Below are 15,958 nucleotides of genomic sequence, written 5' to 3'. Positions count from 1 at the left end.
GATAATTTAATTACACGCATCGTGTCGCCAGTTCAAACACGGCATGTCTTGGAAAGATAATCACATCCTTCATACACTTCTAGCCTGTCTCGCTTAGTTGATCTTCCTTAAAGCAAGCGCATCGCTTGCTCATCTTCCCAGTCAAAGCAATTTCTAGTGGTCTCCGCACTAACCTTGGGAAGCCATCATCACACCAGACCTCCCAAAGCTGAAAGTGAAACTACTGAAAAGTATACGAACAGAGAAAATAGATATGCTTCCTAATCATGAGAATATATGATGTCAAGCAAAGGCAAAAAATGCATCAATATACCTCTCCACCCTCTCCCTGGCTCCACCTCGAATTGCAACTAGGCTGTTTGGCCTCCTCTTTTTTCTGTTTCTCCAGAAGCTGGGTGCCTCTTGCAGCCTTTGCTTCAACTCCCTTCAAAGATTTGGTAGGATTTCCTTCACCATCATAATAGCGACCAACCAGTTTACCAACAAACCTGACATTCAGGATTTGTGATTGCGACCACCAAGTCAATATCAAGAGTTGTACTTGTTCAGTGAATATTTGATTTCTGTACCAATTTTATCTCTCTTGTTTTACTGATAACACCAATGTTCCGGACATAATCTTAGAGAATTTGGCAATTCAATATAGACTATTAGAATTTTTTAGAACTGAATGAACAGAAAAGATATTAAATTCATAAGAGCTCCATAGTATCGGATTTTTCTTTTTGCTCCTTCATACTAAGCTCAAAGGACATAATATGGACAATTTGCGACTCACGTGTAGCTTCTGAAGTAGAATTCTCGCCATTCAACAATACTCTTCACCTACAGATGCGGCAATAATTGAATCATACAGCACAGAACTTTTAGCATATACCAACATTAGCATGGAGCAGGTATGAAAAGTTTAACAAATTGATCCATAATACAGAAATGAAGTTGGATGTTTATGTTATTTTCTTTTTGACACTTTTTGAGAGTTTAAAAAGAAAACAACTCTTAAAATGATATGGAAGCTTTAAACAGAAAATGAAGGATGATGCACAGGCATGGCATGGCATGGCATGGTAGTCATCCTTTAACTGTGCCCAAACCAATGACAATGTCCAATATGCTCATTAATAACTAAATTTTTCCAAGATGAACTGTATGCTTTGAACTACCTTTCTATATGCTATAAATAATGCAACAAGGTGGAGTTGTTCTTTGACATAGAAAATGGTCATAGTAGGGCTATGCCGCACAGACTTGCAGTGCATATACACAAACATTCCTCAGCCTGAAGGAAAGGGAACATGAGGGGGATTACCTCAGTACTCGACAAACCACGCAATGAGTCTGTGAGTCCATCTCCTGCATAAAATGGGAAGAGGAGATAAATATACTTGCAAAGGCAATTCATTTTCAGGGACAAAGGCAAATTAGTATGGAAGGGAAAAGTCAGCTGGACTTCTGATGGGATACGAGTGACAGACTTATGGAGTTGATGTTTAAAATATGATGGGAATCTAGATGAGTGCTTAGTTACTGAGACCTGAGAACCTATTCATAGGAATTGTTTCAACAACAACAAACTAATATCATTAGGAATGGTTGTGATTAGTTAGTTGGTAGGTGGAAAATGAGGAATCATGGGTTTTCAAGATGAAAGCATGAGAAGGGGGAGCCTGTTGAATTTAATCATCCATACAAACATCAAAAATCATATTGTTGAAGCCCAGATTAAATATATATATATATATATATATGATAATAGGAGACAGGTTTTACCTGTAAAGTTTCCTGAAACAAATGCACGAGAAGCATCTCTAAGTTCATCAAGAATAAGAAAGTAGTCAGCTGCAGTATTAAATTCATTTTTAACCAAACAGAGAACAGGAGAAAGAACAACTGATTGTTATTATATAGATCAATGGGCCAGCCACAGACCAAACAATCATTAGAATAATTTAAATTGGTAAGTTGAGAGCGGGGACTATGAAGTGTTTTAAGTATTTGCTGAGCTTGGGAATCAAAGAACACAAACAAGCTTAGGTTCACAAGAACGAAATACAATGCTCTTGATGTTGATGGAAGTTAAACTGCACGAGCAGAAGAATCAGTAGGCTGTAGGGGAAAAAAAATAGATATCCAGGTTTGACTCCATCAAAACTTGTGCAGCTTGCATGTACTCCATAAGTGAACATTACAAGAACCACGGCTATGCAAATCATAGGAACTACTACATTCATAGAACAATCAAAAGTAACTAAATGCAGATTCACTTAAGAGATTGCACAGAAATTTGCACCAGCCAATTAATTCCACAAAATCTTCTAATGTCTTCAAGCACGTGATAATGAGGAAGAATTTTCACACCATCAAACTAAAAGTGATACAGAAATGAGGTTATAGAGCATTTTTTGTTTCGAGCCAAACCGGCAGTTCGAAACAGCAAAAAGGAGCCACTTAATTGCAAAATAGAGCGACGAGATTAGAGTTAGTGAGAAGATCGGGGAGAACAAACCTTCCAGAAAAATGGTGGTAACCCCCTCCTACCCCATAATGAGATTTTCCTTTGGTTACATCAAACACAGATCTAATTTAAAAACAAGTAATCAAAATCAGCCACTGTAATAAGCTCAATGATTCATATAAGCACAAATTTAGAACACACGAACAAGAAAACATATGTGTGTGTATATATATATAGAGAGAGAGAGAGACGAGTGTACCCAAGAATTCCTAAAAGGACGGGCAATGTATCATCAGTTCCATTGTACAAAGCAAGTTCTTCAGCAGTGAACAATCTCTAGAATTTCAAGATATACAGTCAATGTTGGGAATTTGATCATATCATTTACAGTCTCCACAAGCCAACCAAAGCATGTTCATGATTTGGGGTTTCAAATTCCAGAAAGAAAAAAAATCATTCAGGGTTGGACTTTTTAACCATTTGGGTCATGTAATAACAACGAAAGCCAAACACTTTGATGTTTTAAAGACCAAAAAGGTCATTTCATTGAGCTAAAACTCTTCAAATTCAATCAATTTGAGCCCAAAAAAATCCCATCAGAACAAAATTTAAACCAAAAAAAACAGGAGAGAGAGAAGAGGGGGGGAACTGGACCTGTTGTTGAAGAGAATTGCTAAAGGATTTGAAGGGAAATCTGGGGGTGAAGGAGAAAGCAGCAAGAGTGACTAAAACAGTAATCAAAACAAAAGGAGATTTTGCTAATCTCTTTATTATTACAGTTGCCATATCTGCCGCTGGTTAATAACAGACAACCTAGGCACGAGACTTCAACTACAGCAACCGCCTTAAGGAGGTTGAAGTGAAAACGGTCACTGTTTTGTCTTGGCTGGTAATTTACTTGTGGGTTTTGAGGCCCTTGTTATGAGACCTGGGCAGTATTCTGACCCGGTTTAAAACCTTGCCGGTTAGTCCGGTTAGATTAACGAGATAATTTTTTTATTAAAATAATGATATTTTTAAATTTTTTATTTTATTAAAATAATATTATTTTTAAATTTTTTATTAATTTTAAAAGTACTGAAATGATGTGTATATGATAAAAAAAATAATTTGATTTGAGATGAAATTCAGCAAGCTAAGCCAGTTTTTATAACTATTTTGAATAGAAAAAATAATATTTTTTAATGTATATCAAAGAATTGCATATTTAAGATTGGATTAAAAATAAATAATTGATTCTGATGCATAAAAGCTAATTCAAAAACCAATTTGAAATATGAACGTCTTTTTATTGTAAGTTTTGGGCAATTTGTTTTGTTAAAAAAAAAACCAGTAATACTTAAATAAATTATAAAACATTTCATATTATACAAATTGATTATTAAAGAAGAGATATGTACTAAAAAAAATTATTTTCAGTACCATAAACGTCCAAATTGAATTCTCTGAATTTAAATTTTCATAAAAAAGTTTATTGGGAAGGAACTAGAGTCTAAGAGGTTGGTTGGTTGGTTGGTTTAGAAAGCTATATATATATTAGTGAAAATAATTATAACTGCAAGTCTCTCTTGGCGTTTGTATTAGGTGTTTGAGCATTCTATATATTAATCTTATGAGCAAAATAATATTGATATAATAATAAAGTTTTTTTTTTTTGGAGAACAAAAGTAGCGGGTTTGAAAAAAAATTATTTATAATTAATATTTGATGGTAATATATATATATATAGAATTTATCAATAATTCTCATGATTAGATATAAGAAATCCAAATATAAATTCAAATCAATTATTTTAAATATATACAAGATAAAAGATTGTTTAAGTTATATTGGAGAATCGCAGTAATAAATCCAACTCAAGACAAAACTTAAGTTGTAAGTAAACACTTGAAAAAAAAATTATTATTTTAATAAAAAAATTAATAGATTAAAGATTAAACTTTGACTGGGTCGTCTAAATTTATTTATTTATTTATTTATTTATCATAGACCAATCCGTGCCTCGAATTAGCTTCTAGATCCTGGAATAACCCATGCTACTGTGCTAGTACATATTTTACAATTATAAATGAGATACTATATATGTCTTATGCTTATTCTTATTTTTTATTTTTGCATTTCGAAAAGATAAATTAAAAAAATATTTTTATATATTTTTATATTAACCAAAAAACAATATACATAACTTTATCAATCACGTACAAATGTGAGAGTAAGATAAATTCTGTTTTTGAAAAATATGTTTTATTTTAAAAAAATATTGAATTAATTTTTAATTTTAATTTACAAATATTAAAAATAAAAAAATATTTTAATATATCTCCGTACAATAATAAATATTTTAACTCAACTCAGAAGCCCTGTTGGAACCTTTCTGCAATGCAAAAGTAAGGCCCGTCCAATCAGAAAAACATCCAACTAAAACGACATCAATTCGACTCCCTCGTAAAACCCGATTCTCTCTCTCTCCCCCCGAGTATCCCCTGAATCTCTCTTCATGTACGTTTCCTCACCATCTATCACCGACGCTCAATTCTATTTTATATTTCCAAAAACAAAAAAATCACCATTTATAGTCTGGACCCTTCCCTTTGGTGGATTTTTTTATTAATTTGTAATAAACTTGACTGGGGATCCTTAATTTCTCATAATTCACTAAATTCTATATTTTTTCGATGTTAAAAGAAGCAAGCTTTGAAGGTTTTCTGATGTGGGTTTTTTGTGATCCATTAATTTATGCAGCTGACAGTTTGGTGTTGTAAAAGGGTAAAAAAGATGGGAGTGAAACAAGCTATAAAGAGACTGGATGCGTTTCCCCGCGCGGAAGAGCATCTGTTGCAAAAGACACAATCTGGGGCTCTTGGTAAATTAACGTTTTTGAATTCTTTTTGTTTTTTACATAATTTGAGATAGGAAGTTATCTTTTTTCGCGCAGTGGAGGTGGGTTTTAAGCTTGGAATGGTTGTATTGGCAGTATTTTACTCAATTAAGGTTCTAGTGGGGTGTGTAGATTGAGTGGTTGTAGCGTGGCGGGTGATTTATGATGGAAAAATGCAAAGATAACTAATTTTCATGAGTAGTTTGTTAATGGGTTTCGATAAAAGATGTGTTAAATCATATAAATGATCATTCTTAGCTTTGTTTGTGGTGGATCATAATGTAAGAGAAATTCTTGAACTGAAACCATTTATTGCAATCATGCATGCAATATTGTATCTAGGAAACGAAAAGGAGTGTTTATTGAATCTAGATTCAGTGTCTGTACTGTCTTTTGAATATTAGTTTTACGATGTTGGTTTCGCTTCTTCTTGTTTCTTGTAGTTTCCGTCATTGGGCTAGTTATAATGGCCACGCTGTTCTACCATGAATTGGCATATTATCTTACTACATATACGGTCCATCAGGTCAGTGCTTAATCCTCATCTCCCTTCTGCATGTTTGGCTGTCTCTTAGATATGATGTGAGTCCACCAGGTGCTCCAATTCTAGACCTTCATCGATTTGTTTTCAAGTAGATAAATTCCTTTATGTAATACTTACAGCACTGAGACAGACCTTCAAAAAGCATGGATTATGATGCCATAATACCGCTTTCATCAACCCCCGCACCTTTCTGAGTAACCGGACAACTTGCATTCAGCACCAATTGGATTTAAAGCCTGTAATGATCGCAAGGAAACATTTGCATTAATTAATCTGGGACAGCTCAACTCTGAAAATGTGTGGCAAACCCTTGCCTGAACTCCACATATGGTGACCTCCGCTGTCATGGCCGAGGAAATACCCACACAACCACATATCATGAAAGAAACTGGCTTTGTGTAAATTGAGGAACATCTAATCTTTAACATGTACTCCAAAAGAGAATGATCATTATTAGCCTTTTTGAGCTAAGCTGCAGTGGTGATTCATAGGCATGGTTTTCCAAGCAGTAAGAGGTTTCTGTCAGTTGAACAAAAGAATGCAAGCAGAAAAGAGCTTGAATGTGTAGTTCTTGTCTTACCAAGACTATAATGTAATTCTAAAAGTTGGCTCATGGCATTCTCCCAATTGTATAGGTTCCTGCTGAACTTGATTGACCGGGCTTTTTATGTTATATTTCATGAGGATCTAAGTTTCCTGGTGTTTCTTGTGTTTTGCAGATGTCTGTAGACTTGCAACGTGGAGAAATTCTTCCAATTCACGTTAATATTACATTTCCCTCTTTACCTTGTGATGGTTAGCAATTCACTTTCCTTCTTAGAAGCAACTTCTGTTTTCTTACTGATATCTTTTTATGTCATCTCTTTTGGTAATTCAATGCTCCCACTTTTCTCAAGGTTCTTTTATTCCACATATGCAGTTTTGAGTGTGGATGCAATTGACATGTCAGGAAAGCATGAAGTGGATCTGGATACAAACATATGGAAAGTAGGATAATTTCTTTTTTCATGTTTTTTCCCCCTTCTTTTCCTAGAAATTTTTTAATTTACTAAAGAGCTGTTATGAGCATCTTGGCATATGAGTCTTAGATGAACTAGCCATGTGTGCTCATGTCTGTATCCATTAATGGCATGATAGAAGCTGCTATTTGGCATGCTGCTAACCAGGATAGAGTTTTTACAGCTTCGCTTGAACAGTCATGGCCATATCACCGGCACTGAATATTTATCAGACCTTGTAGAGAAGGAACATGAAGCTCACAATCATGGTAACATCAATTTTCTGGCATGCTAGAAATTTATTTGCATTTTCAGGATCCAGTTTTGATTTATTACATAATTGTTTTATATGACCTTTATATAGCATGATTGTTTTTGCATCATTCTCTGTGAGAAGCATCTGGGAAACATGATTTTTTCGTGGTTTTATTAGAACTTGGTATCAAAGGGAATGATAAGAAATTTGAAACTAATAAACATATCAGATTTGGTCCAAATAACTAAGCTACTTTAGTTATTAACAAGTCTTATGTTTAGTATTGGTCATTAAGTTTTTTCCCTTAGCATAGCAAGTTAATTAATTTGGCTGATATCTCAAAACAACGTTAATCAGATCATGATAAAGATCATCACAAGGATTCCCATGAAGAAGAGCATACCCATGGCTTTGATGATGCTGCTGAAACTATGATCAAGAAGGTCAAGCAAGCATTGGCAAATGGAGAAGGATGCCGGGTATTGCTTTTCAACACCTGTATTATGTTCGTCAAATTGTTACTTTACACCTTGAAAGGTGGGAAAATTAAGTTTGCATATCTTCTGCAGGTTTATGGCGTTCTAGATGTCCAAAGGGTTGCTGGCAACTTTCATATTTCAGTTCATGGACTAAACATTTTTGTTGCCCAAATGGTCAGAGCTGTTCCTTTTCTTCTTTTTCTCAGTTTTCTTTTGTAACAAAATAGCCTTTGAAGCACTTGGTTTTTTTTTTTTACCTATCCAACTTAACAAAATAGCCTTTGAAGCACTTGGTTTGTTTTTTTCACCTATCCAACTACAATGCTAAAATGAAAAAATTAAATTCTTTTCGTTTCCAGATCAGTATATGATCCAAACTTTAAATGAGCTGCTTGTAACTCCACTCTTGAAAGTTGCTGGATGCTGGTGGATGGGTGGCTGCATGCTTTGTTTTTACCCCTTTTTTAATCTCTCTTTTGGGTTGATGGGGAGTGTGCATTCATTCACATACAAAGTACTATCTTCTTACCCTGGAGAGTGCAGAAAACTATATAAAGGTCATAGTCCTTCTTAGATGTAGTGAGGACTGTACCTGGATTAGTTGGTTTGTATGATCAATTTAAACAGGGCATCTTTATATCAGTTTGTATTAAGTGGCTGTTTCTGAAGTATGTTGTTAGAAATTTCTGTGTTATATATGTTACATTGAGTTACTTTGCATTCACAGTTATCAATCAGGACTCTTTACTGTTTTCATTCAGATTTTTGATGGAGCTAAGCATGTCAATGTAAGTCATATTATCCATGACTTATCATTTGGACCACAATATCCTGGAATTCACAACCCTCTTGATGGGACTGCAAGGATTCTGCATGAAACAAGCGGAACATTCAAATATTACATCAAGGTTTGAATTTTCAAGCTTTCTTTCTGATGACTGGCTAATTCTTAACTTGTATGATCTCTACTTTAGAAGTGATGTGCAGTGAGACTTTACTGCAGTTTATATGCTGTCTAAACCTAATATCAATAGTGAATGTCGAGACATCTTTTTTCCTCTCTGGGCAATCCAGCTAGAAAGGGCTGAATATTCAGGAATAATCTCACATTGGGAGCTATCTTGTCCTCGAGAGCAAGCAGTCTCTTTAACAAGCTGAAATCTACTTTTCTTTCCCCTGCTAGATAGCGCTTGTAATGAGATTAAATAAATTGCCATGGAAGATTTTAAACTAGCATAATTGTGTTCTATCTTGTGAGGTTCCAGAAGAAAAGGAGTCCATCCGATATTTCTTCAAACATTTGTTTTAGATGATAATGAGATATCATTGTTATTGATTCTGGAGGTTTTAGTTGATTGCTTTTCCTCAAGATATGACAACATTTTGTAACTTTATTGTATCTTGTAGATTGTTCCAACTGAGTACAGGTACATCTCCAAAGACGTTTTGTCAACCAATCAATTCTCTGTTACGGAGTACTTTTCTCCCATTACAGATTTTGAGAGGACATGGCCAGGTTGGTTGAAAATCTGTATAGAGGATCGATTGCCCCCTTCTTTGCTCGGCTCTTAGCACTGACTGCCATTGTTTTCCGTTGTTTTTACAGCTGTGTACTTCTTGTATGATTTGTCACCTATCACTGTCACAATCAAAGAAGAACGGCGTAGTTTTCTTCATTTTATCACTCGGCTCTGTGCGATTTTAGGGGGTACATTTGCCTTGACAGGTTTGTGCATTGTTATAACCCAGTAGTACCCACCAATTGTACTGTGACGGGGAACACTGGAAAATCAGTATAGTAACTAAGATATCAATGTTTTCGTGTGGGTTTTTGGAATGGAACTTACAGGCTAGGCTAGACTCCGATGATGCCGTTTCTATCCATGGTTCCAGTTGTGTATCATGTGTTGCTTTTCGTCGCTTCCGTAAGTTTTAACTTTTGCTTCTGTTTTATACACAGGAATGCTAGATCGGTGGATGTACAGGCTTCTTGAGGCACTGACTAAACCAAACCGTGGAAGTGGATTCCTATAAATGTAATGGGAACATGATTAGTGGCAATACACAAGCGCTGCCGAGGAATTCTAAAACCCATGAAGTGCCCAGGTCTCAGCACTAGATGTTGAATTAAATTGCCGGGGAAAGAGTTAAAAAGCCAAGACAACCTGTAATATCACCCCTCCATGTTTCACCCCCCCACTGTTGGAGGGTGGGTGGTGACTGAAAGCTTGTAAAATGCCTGTAACACTATTTGGAGCGCGGTGTAGCTCAAGGGGAAAGTATGAAGGTGTGCATGTCCCCACTGTTGGAGGGTGGGTGGTGACTGAGCTTGTAAAATGCCTGTAACACTACTTTTTCAAGCGCGGTATAGCTCAAGGGGAAAATATGAGGGTGTACATGAGGGATTCTTTCCAGGCTAACAGTTTTGATTTGTTCCGACCTTTGTAAGAGTTTCAATTTGTGTCAACTACTCCATTCTCTTGTATATGCAGGTTCTCCTCAGTCAGACCATTAGCCCTATTTTGCCAGAGATCGTCCTAATTATGGTTGCAAAGTTCTCAAAAAAAAAAAAAAGAGTTGCAGGGCTTGTAAGAAGACTTAAAAAGCCAGCAAGGATCTCTTCCAGAGGCCTGTGCCTATAGTTTAAGATATTATCATGCCACTCCCCCATGGAGATAGCACTTGGGGTCATGAATGATCTTATGATTGCCAGTTTACATGTGCAATAGCATTATTCGATTCTATGCCACAACGGAAAATTTAAATAGAAAATCACAAGAATAAATAGAGCAATCCAGAGAAGCAAAAATGAAGATGCGCTTGGTCAGTTTGGCTCTTTACCATAACCCACACTTAAAAATCCAGGACCATGGCTGGACGGTGAAGAGCGAGGCATGTACACCCCTGTTATGCCTTTTTTTCCGAGGGCGATGAGGTTAGCTCATTAGCAATACAGCATGAAGCTTCCAACATTCCTTGAAAGAATCCGCAGCGGCCATCATGATGGAACTTGACTACTCTCGATCACAACTTGACAGGCATGCCTTTACCGTGGTTGTCAACTGTTTGGAATGACTCTCTGCATTCTAAAAAAACAAAAAATAGGCTTCTCATATGCCCCCAAAACTCGGTAAATCATTCTTTTTCTTTGGTTGAGAGGAATTTCATGGCTGAATAGAAAAGCAATGCCTGGCCCCTGCACGAGAAAAAAAAAGAAGCATTGATTGTATTGATTTGAATAAGCACATAAAATCATATCCGCAACACGTGATAGCTGTATGCAATGTATAATTTCCAATAATTTGGCTTACAGGTGCCAGTACCTTGAAACCCTGAATCTTGGTTACGGCAGAGGTCATTTAAACTATTAGATGGAAAAACCGGTGACTTAGTATCTCATATGGACTGCTGCTCAAGATGGTTAATAGGCCAAATAGAATCTTTGAAATGCATTTGACCAATGAGTGGATTTGACACCTTTATGCGAAGCAATTTTGGAAAACACAAAATGGACAAGTTCAATATCTTTCCTTTTTTTACCTTTGCAGAAAATCAATGTCTTCATCATATCTTAGTGAACTACGTATTTGGAATTGTAGCTTCTCGTTGCCTTGTGCTATCAGTGGAACCAACATTGGAATCTTCTACGGATTGTTGTCTGGGTTGTTGATGCTCTTGATGCCATGTCTGTGTGGACTGCTGTTGTTGCAGTTGCTGCGCCTGCTGCACAGCTCTGTTGTTTTGCTGATGAGAATATTGCAATAGCCTGCTTGACCTCCACCTCAGGTACTCCACAAGAAGAGAATTTGTGCTAATTGCAATCCCAAAACCAGTGAATGAGGATAGCAGGACAGAGAGTATAGGGTTCACATTGAGCTGCCAGAGTAGAATGGAGCATGAGACATAAGACATATTAGGAATATCACACAGAATACTTCAGGAAAGAAATTTAGTTTGCTTACCACAGTATAAAATATATGAGCGAACAAGATGACTACAGCAAACTGGAAGGAAGCATATGCCCATATGTAACTCCTGCTTACTGCCACCACCACATATTTTAAAGTCATTTAATCATGATAATCCATTAAAAAAAAAGTAGTTTTTTTTATCTGCCACTGGAAATGGGAAAATCATGAAGTGCAAAAGGAAAGAACTGCCAATATGATATCACGAGCACTCCAATGGTTTAATTACTATGAGTTTTGTTTTATAAATACATCTTTTATCATGTGCAGACAATTTGAAACAATGAGAATAACATAATTTTGTAGATTTAGTTTGATTCTGTAGTGTAATGTAAGGTGCTAATAGTGTATCTAGAACAGACTAGATTAGAGGAGAAAGAGAAGATATAGGGACACTCACCCATGGTGGTAGCAATCATGGATGAAAGGAGACCTAAAACACAAGAGAAAGGCAATGAAATGGCAAGAGCACGAGGGCCCAAGTCAGATACCTGAAAAGATTAAAAATAAAATAAAATTGCGAAGACTGTCAATAAGCATGATAGAATTTTTTTATAAAAAACATAAAATATTGGTTTTAAAGAGTTATGTGGATTGAGAATTTATATGTATCCAATCAATTAGAAAATTGATATGCATATTGCAAAAGGCCATAAGGAAACATGGAGAGCCTAAATGTTTAATCCTACACAAAAATTAAACATTAAATTCAACACTTAGTTTTTTTTAAAAAGGCATCATACAAAAAGAGAATGTGTGACCTGAGAATTTGTGTGAAACTACCTTGTGTAAGATAATGCCCTTTCATTAGATCATTTATTTTACCAGACAATATTTGTGTCGACACTAATAGTTACTGTGGAATTGGAACATCAACTGGTATGGTAGTGCAACTATCCAACCTATCTCTAAATTGTTTTAATGTATAAATGATAGTAATACGAGTTCCTGTCATGTTATGACTGTTTTTAGTTAAGTTTTTATATTATTTTCCATCTGACAATACCCTGATCTTTTTCTTTCCTTCTGACGAATAATTGACAATAGCCTGATGACCTGAATTTTCTGATAAATTTATGCAATAACCCTACATGGCTTTGCTCATGCCACTTTAGGGTTTACTATGCTACCCCAGTTCAATACTAAAAATTTAGAAAGATGACGATATGTACCAGTAGTTGCTCCAGAAAGCAGAAATATGCTAGCATACTGACCATGACAAGAACTGGTACATCCTGCCAAACCCTGTTAAGCATGAAACAGGTGCCAATCAAAACATCAAAGCAAATTCAAGCAAAGGAGATCTATGCTGTGGAGGTGAGTGAGGAACTATCAAATTATAGAATGAATAATATGCAGACTTCTAAGGATCACTTTGGCGCTGCCACCCAATTGAAGAGAGTTTAGTGCTTTCATCACCAGGTCATTGGTATGAGCTGACAAACCACAATGTCCTTTGGCAACACTAAAAAATTGTGATAAATTTCTGATATGACCAGATGAACCTAATAAACCATGAATAAAAATTTGAACAAGAAAGGAGCTAAATGACGACTGAGATAAATTATGCTTTATAACAGCTATGAATTCGATGTGACCCCCTGGCCCCAATCTCAAAACTAAGGGATCAAGAGATTCAACCCCCCAACCCTCAATGATATAAATTGTTCTAAATAAATATCAGTTTGTCATTTCATTGGATTAGGTGCCATCAGAGACCCTGGAGGAAAGAAAGTAGTATCGTCAGCATGTCTAAAATCTCAGCCCTTACCTGGTATCCTGCCTGAACCAAAAGGCAGTAGTCAACAACAGGGTGAAATTTTGAATCTTACATGTCTAGTGGGGAAAAAAAAAGGTCGATATGCAATCAACTAGATGTTGAAAACAATTGAACTTGCCTGTAACGAGCAACTTCCCTCTGCTGAGGTGCAGGTAATGGCCTCCTACCAGCTGCTTGAGGATTATGTATCTTTAGTAATGTTACAGGCAAATTCTGAACATCCTGCTTACAAACATCACATGTCTTGTTTCCTTTGATACTAAACCACTTCACAGCACATTGCTGATGTGCAAGCGCAAGCTCTCCTTTACAACTACACTCCATCTTGAAAGCATCACCACCTTCACTAAGCTCAACCAAACAAATTCTACAGACCGCTTCATCTTCAGGAATATCTTCACCATCATCTTCAATCGCTAGCATATTAAACACACACAAACACAACAACAACAGTTCACATTAAGTCAAAAACTATTCATAGCTCAAAAATCACTTTTATAATTAAAAATTTACCAATTTCTGTTGTAGAGGCATCATTCGTCGATGTGCTATCAGCTGCCACAGGACGTGGAGTTGCTGAAACCACACGAAACAAACCTCCAACTGAATCTGTCTGTCTTAAACTCCTAACTTTTATATTCACCGGAACTGATAATGAACGTCTTATATGATGCCGAACTTCTACCTTCTGTATAAAATCACACACATTCCACATTTCTAAAATTCAACAAATCCACAATCTCTAATAAACTACACACCGAAGAAGCTATAAGTGGGACCCCCTATATCAACTACCCACCCATGGAAACAAAATTAAATCATTACAGAAATTTATAAGACTCAAAATAGGGATCAATCCAGCTCGAATCGCAGGTCGGTGGATCAATCTAAGCTATGATTTAAAAAAAGAAGCATATGAAACAACATCGTTTCAAGTTTTTTTAAAAAGAACAAAAACAAAAACTACCATCATTTTAGTAAAAACATCTATTCAAATAAAATCTTATCTTGACCGGACTCTGGTCAGCGAGTCACCATACGGAACCGCCAGTCTAGGCCGTGCTTTGTAACTATAACTACGCAAAAATACGGACTAATTCCTGCTTACATCGTCGGAATAAAAAATTAACTGTTTTTCTCATGGGACCTACCATGATAACTAACTATAGGTCCCGTAATACGACTCTAAGCATACTGAATAATCTGTAATCGTTCCTAGATTCTCCAAATTTCAGAAAAAAACAATAATAATAAAAAAATAAAATCCTTACATCATAATCAGAACATGAATTAACATTTCGCTCCTGCAGGGCCTCAGGATCGGAATTCGCAGACGGCGTAACAGGCAAAGAATTTGTCGATTTTAACGGAAACAGAACTTTATTAAGCGAAAAAGACCTCGAAGTAGAAGGCTTAGCAGCAGGACTATCAGACGGCGGCGTATCAGGAACAATTAGCACCGTTTTTTCACCATCTTGTATTAAATTTTTCGCTTTTAAACTTCTCTGCGGAAGCAAACTCTTCACCGTCGACTTAAATTTAGCTGAACTCGGCCGCGGCGGCAAGCCTGGTTTAGCTGAGCTAGGGCTTTGCGCTATTTCGATTTTCGTAAATTCTGTTTCTAGTGACCTTGCTGGTATTTCTAGAGAACTGAGGCTCGGTTTTCTTGAACAAACCTAGAAAAACGATTAAAGAGAAAAATAAAAATCAGCTACTGAAATTTTAAAAAAAAAGAACAGTGTCAGAGAATGAAGGAATGACAGAGTTACCTGAGAGTGATCAGGGGAACCTGACGTGGAAGCTTGGTGTTTGGCAACTGGATTTTCTTCTTCCATGGAATTTAGAGGGGATTGAATTTCAAAAATGGAGAATTTGTGAGTGTTATTCGGGGATTGGGGGGTGAGGAATTTGAATTCTTGAAAATGAGAAACAGAGAGGAAGTGAGGGTGGACAAGAGGGAAAGTAAGTGTTCCTGTTTGGGCATCTAGAGAATCTATAGTGTAATGAATAAAATTTTGGGTCTTTTTTTAACTAATTAATTATTATTCTACTATTTTGTAATAATGAAAGTTTACCCGCCACCTGTTTTTGTGTGATCTCTCCATAGATCTGCCTTTTTGGGGTGCTTTGCTTTTTCTTTACTTTATTGGATGAACTTGGATCAGTGAATTAATTAATTAATTAATTAATTGCTTTGTTTAGCCAAAACATCACCGAAACTCTTATTTTTTTTTTTTTTTTTTTTATTATTATTATATATATAAAAAAAAAAAAAAGCACAATGCGAAATGCAAAAGGTAAGCATTGTCATAAAAACCCTATAAAGGAGTTGTTTGAAAATATTTGTAAGGGGTGGAAGTCGAACCATGATCTCACAAAGTTTTATCTTGTCTCTTAACTAATAAGTTGTGGAGTGTCATTTTCATATCGTAAGAGATCACTGGCCTGAGCTGGACTGCGGGTTAGACAAAAAAAACAAAAAAACGCAAAATAATTTTTCCTAACGTTATTAACATGTTTTTTAATATTTTAATTATAAAATCAAAATATAATATATATTGTATGATATATTTTTAAAATGTTATTACAAAAATATATTG

The 15,958-nt window shown here is 35.8% G+C and overlaps 3 protein-coding genes across 7 annotated transcripts; 1 reads left to right on the top strand and 2 right to left on the bottom strand.

The window, feature by feature from the left end:
• Positions 1-3,392, bottom strand: MAPR4 (membrane-associated progesterone binding protein 4). Of its 4 annotated transcripts, none has more exons than XM_011010234.1 (8): positions 3,104-3,392; positions 2,715-2,791; positions 2,507-2,578; positions 1,771-1,808; positions 1,310-1,353; positions 779-825; positions 314-488; positions 1-199 (listed from the first exon to the last, which is right to left on the bottom strand). In XM_011010234.1, exons 1-8 carry the CDS (start codon positions 3,239-3,241, stop codon positions 80-82), a joined length of 711 nt encoding a protein of 236 aa, XP_011008536.1. In that variant the 5' UTR covers positions 3,242-3,392; the 3' UTR covers positions 1-79. The 4 variants fall into 4 exon arrangements, with proteins under 4 accessions (XP_011008536.1, XP_011008537.1, XP_011008534.1 ...); XM_011010235.1 differs by having other exon boundaries at positions 3,110-3,391; XM_011010232.1 differs by having other exon boundaries at positions 7-208.
• A 1,447-nt stretch (positions 3,393-4,839) lies between these two features.
• On the top strand, positions 4,840-9,826 carry LOC105113881 (endoplasmic reticulum-Golgi intermediate compartment protein 3-like). The gene is made up of 12 exons (XM_011010231.1): positions 4,840-4,954; positions 5,198-5,318; positions 5,777-5,859; positions 6,597-6,672; positions 6,797-6,864; positions 7,060-7,144; positions 7,489-7,610; positions 7,701-7,784; positions 8,372-8,518; positions 9,018-9,126; positions 9,217-9,336; positions 9,571-9,826. The coding sequence occupies exons 2-12, from the start codon at positions 5,231-5,233 to the stop codon at positions 9,642-9,644; spliced, it is 1,056 nt and encodes a 351-aa protein (XP_011008533.1). The 5' UTR covers positions 4,840-4,954; positions 5,198-5,230; the 3' UTR covers positions 9,645-9,826.
• A 350-nt stretch (positions 9,827-10,176) lies between these two features.
• LOC105113880 (uncharacterized) lies at positions 10,177-15,391 on the bottom strand. Of its 2 annotated transcripts, XR_840038.1 has the most exons (10): positions 15,128-15,391; positions 14,630-15,034; positions 13,872-14,046; positions 13,477-13,774; positions 12,751-12,823; positions 11,979-12,069; positions 11,573-11,652; positions 11,149-11,486; positions 10,934-10,969; positions 10,177-10,806 (listed from the first exon to the last, which is right to left on the bottom strand). XR_840038.1 is itself a non-coding variant. In XM_011010230.1 (9 exons), the coding sequence occupies exons 1-8, from the start codon at positions 15,191-15,193 to the stop codon at positions 11,190-11,192; spliced, it is 1,485 nt and encodes a 494-aa protein (XP_011008532.1). In that variant the 5' UTR covers positions 15,194-15,390; the 3' UTR covers positions 10,177-10,806; positions 11,151-11,189. The 2 variants fall into 2 exon arrangements, 1 of the variants encoding a protein (XP_011008532.1); XM_011010230.1 differs by lacking the exon at positions 10,934-10,969 and having other exon boundaries at positions 11,151-11,486; positions 15,128-15,390.
• Positions 15,392-15,958: the final 567 nt, after the last annotated feature.

Source organism: Populus euphratica, unplaced genomic scaffold, assembly GCF_000495115.2.
Source record: "Populus euphratica unplaced genomic scaffold, PopEup_1.0 scaffold466.1, whole genome shotgun sequence".
NCBI lineage: Eukaryota > Viridiplantae > Streptophyta > Magnoliopsida > Malpighiales > Salicaceae > Populus > Populus euphratica.
The sequence above is the reverse complement of the archived record's forward strand: the minus strand, read 5'-3'. Positions and strand labels throughout refer to the sequence as shown.

Coding starts and splice junctions, on each gene's coding strand:
- MAPR4 (XM_011010232.1), bottom strand. CDS start 3,241: ATGGCAACTGTAATAATAAAGAGATTAGCAAAATCTCCTTTTGTTTTG. Junction 1,809..2,506: donor TACCACCATTTTTCTGGAAG/GTTTGTTCTCCC, acceptor TGATGAACTTAG/AGATGCTTCTCGTGCATTTG. Junction 826..1,309: donor GTGGTTTGTCGAGTACTGAG/GTAATCCCCCTC, acceptor CCGCATCTGTAG/GTGAAGAGTATTGTTGAATG.
- LOC105113880 (XM_011010230.1), bottom strand. CDS start 15,193: ATGGAAGAAGAAAATCCAGTTGCCAAACACCAAGCTTCCACGTCAGGT. Junction 14,047..14,629: donor ATTCATGTTCTGATTATGAT/GTAAGGATTTTA, acceptor GATTTTATACAG/AAGGTAGAAGTTCGGCATCA. Junction 11,487..11,572: donor CTCATATATTTTATACTGTG/GTAAGCAAACTA, acceptor CTACTCTGGCAG/CTCAATGTGAACCCTATACT.
- LOC105113881 (XM_011010231.1), top strand. CDS start 5,231: ATGGGAGTGAAACAAGCTATAAAGAGACTGGATGCGTTTCCCCGCGCG. Junction 7,145..7,488: donor ACATGAAGCTCACAATCATG/GTAACATCAATT, acceptor AACGTTAATCAG/ATCATGATAAAGATCATCAC. Junction 7,611..7,700: donor CAAATGGAGAAGGATGCCGG/GTATTGCTTTTC, acceptor TATCTTCTGCAG/GTTTATGGCGTTCTAGATGT.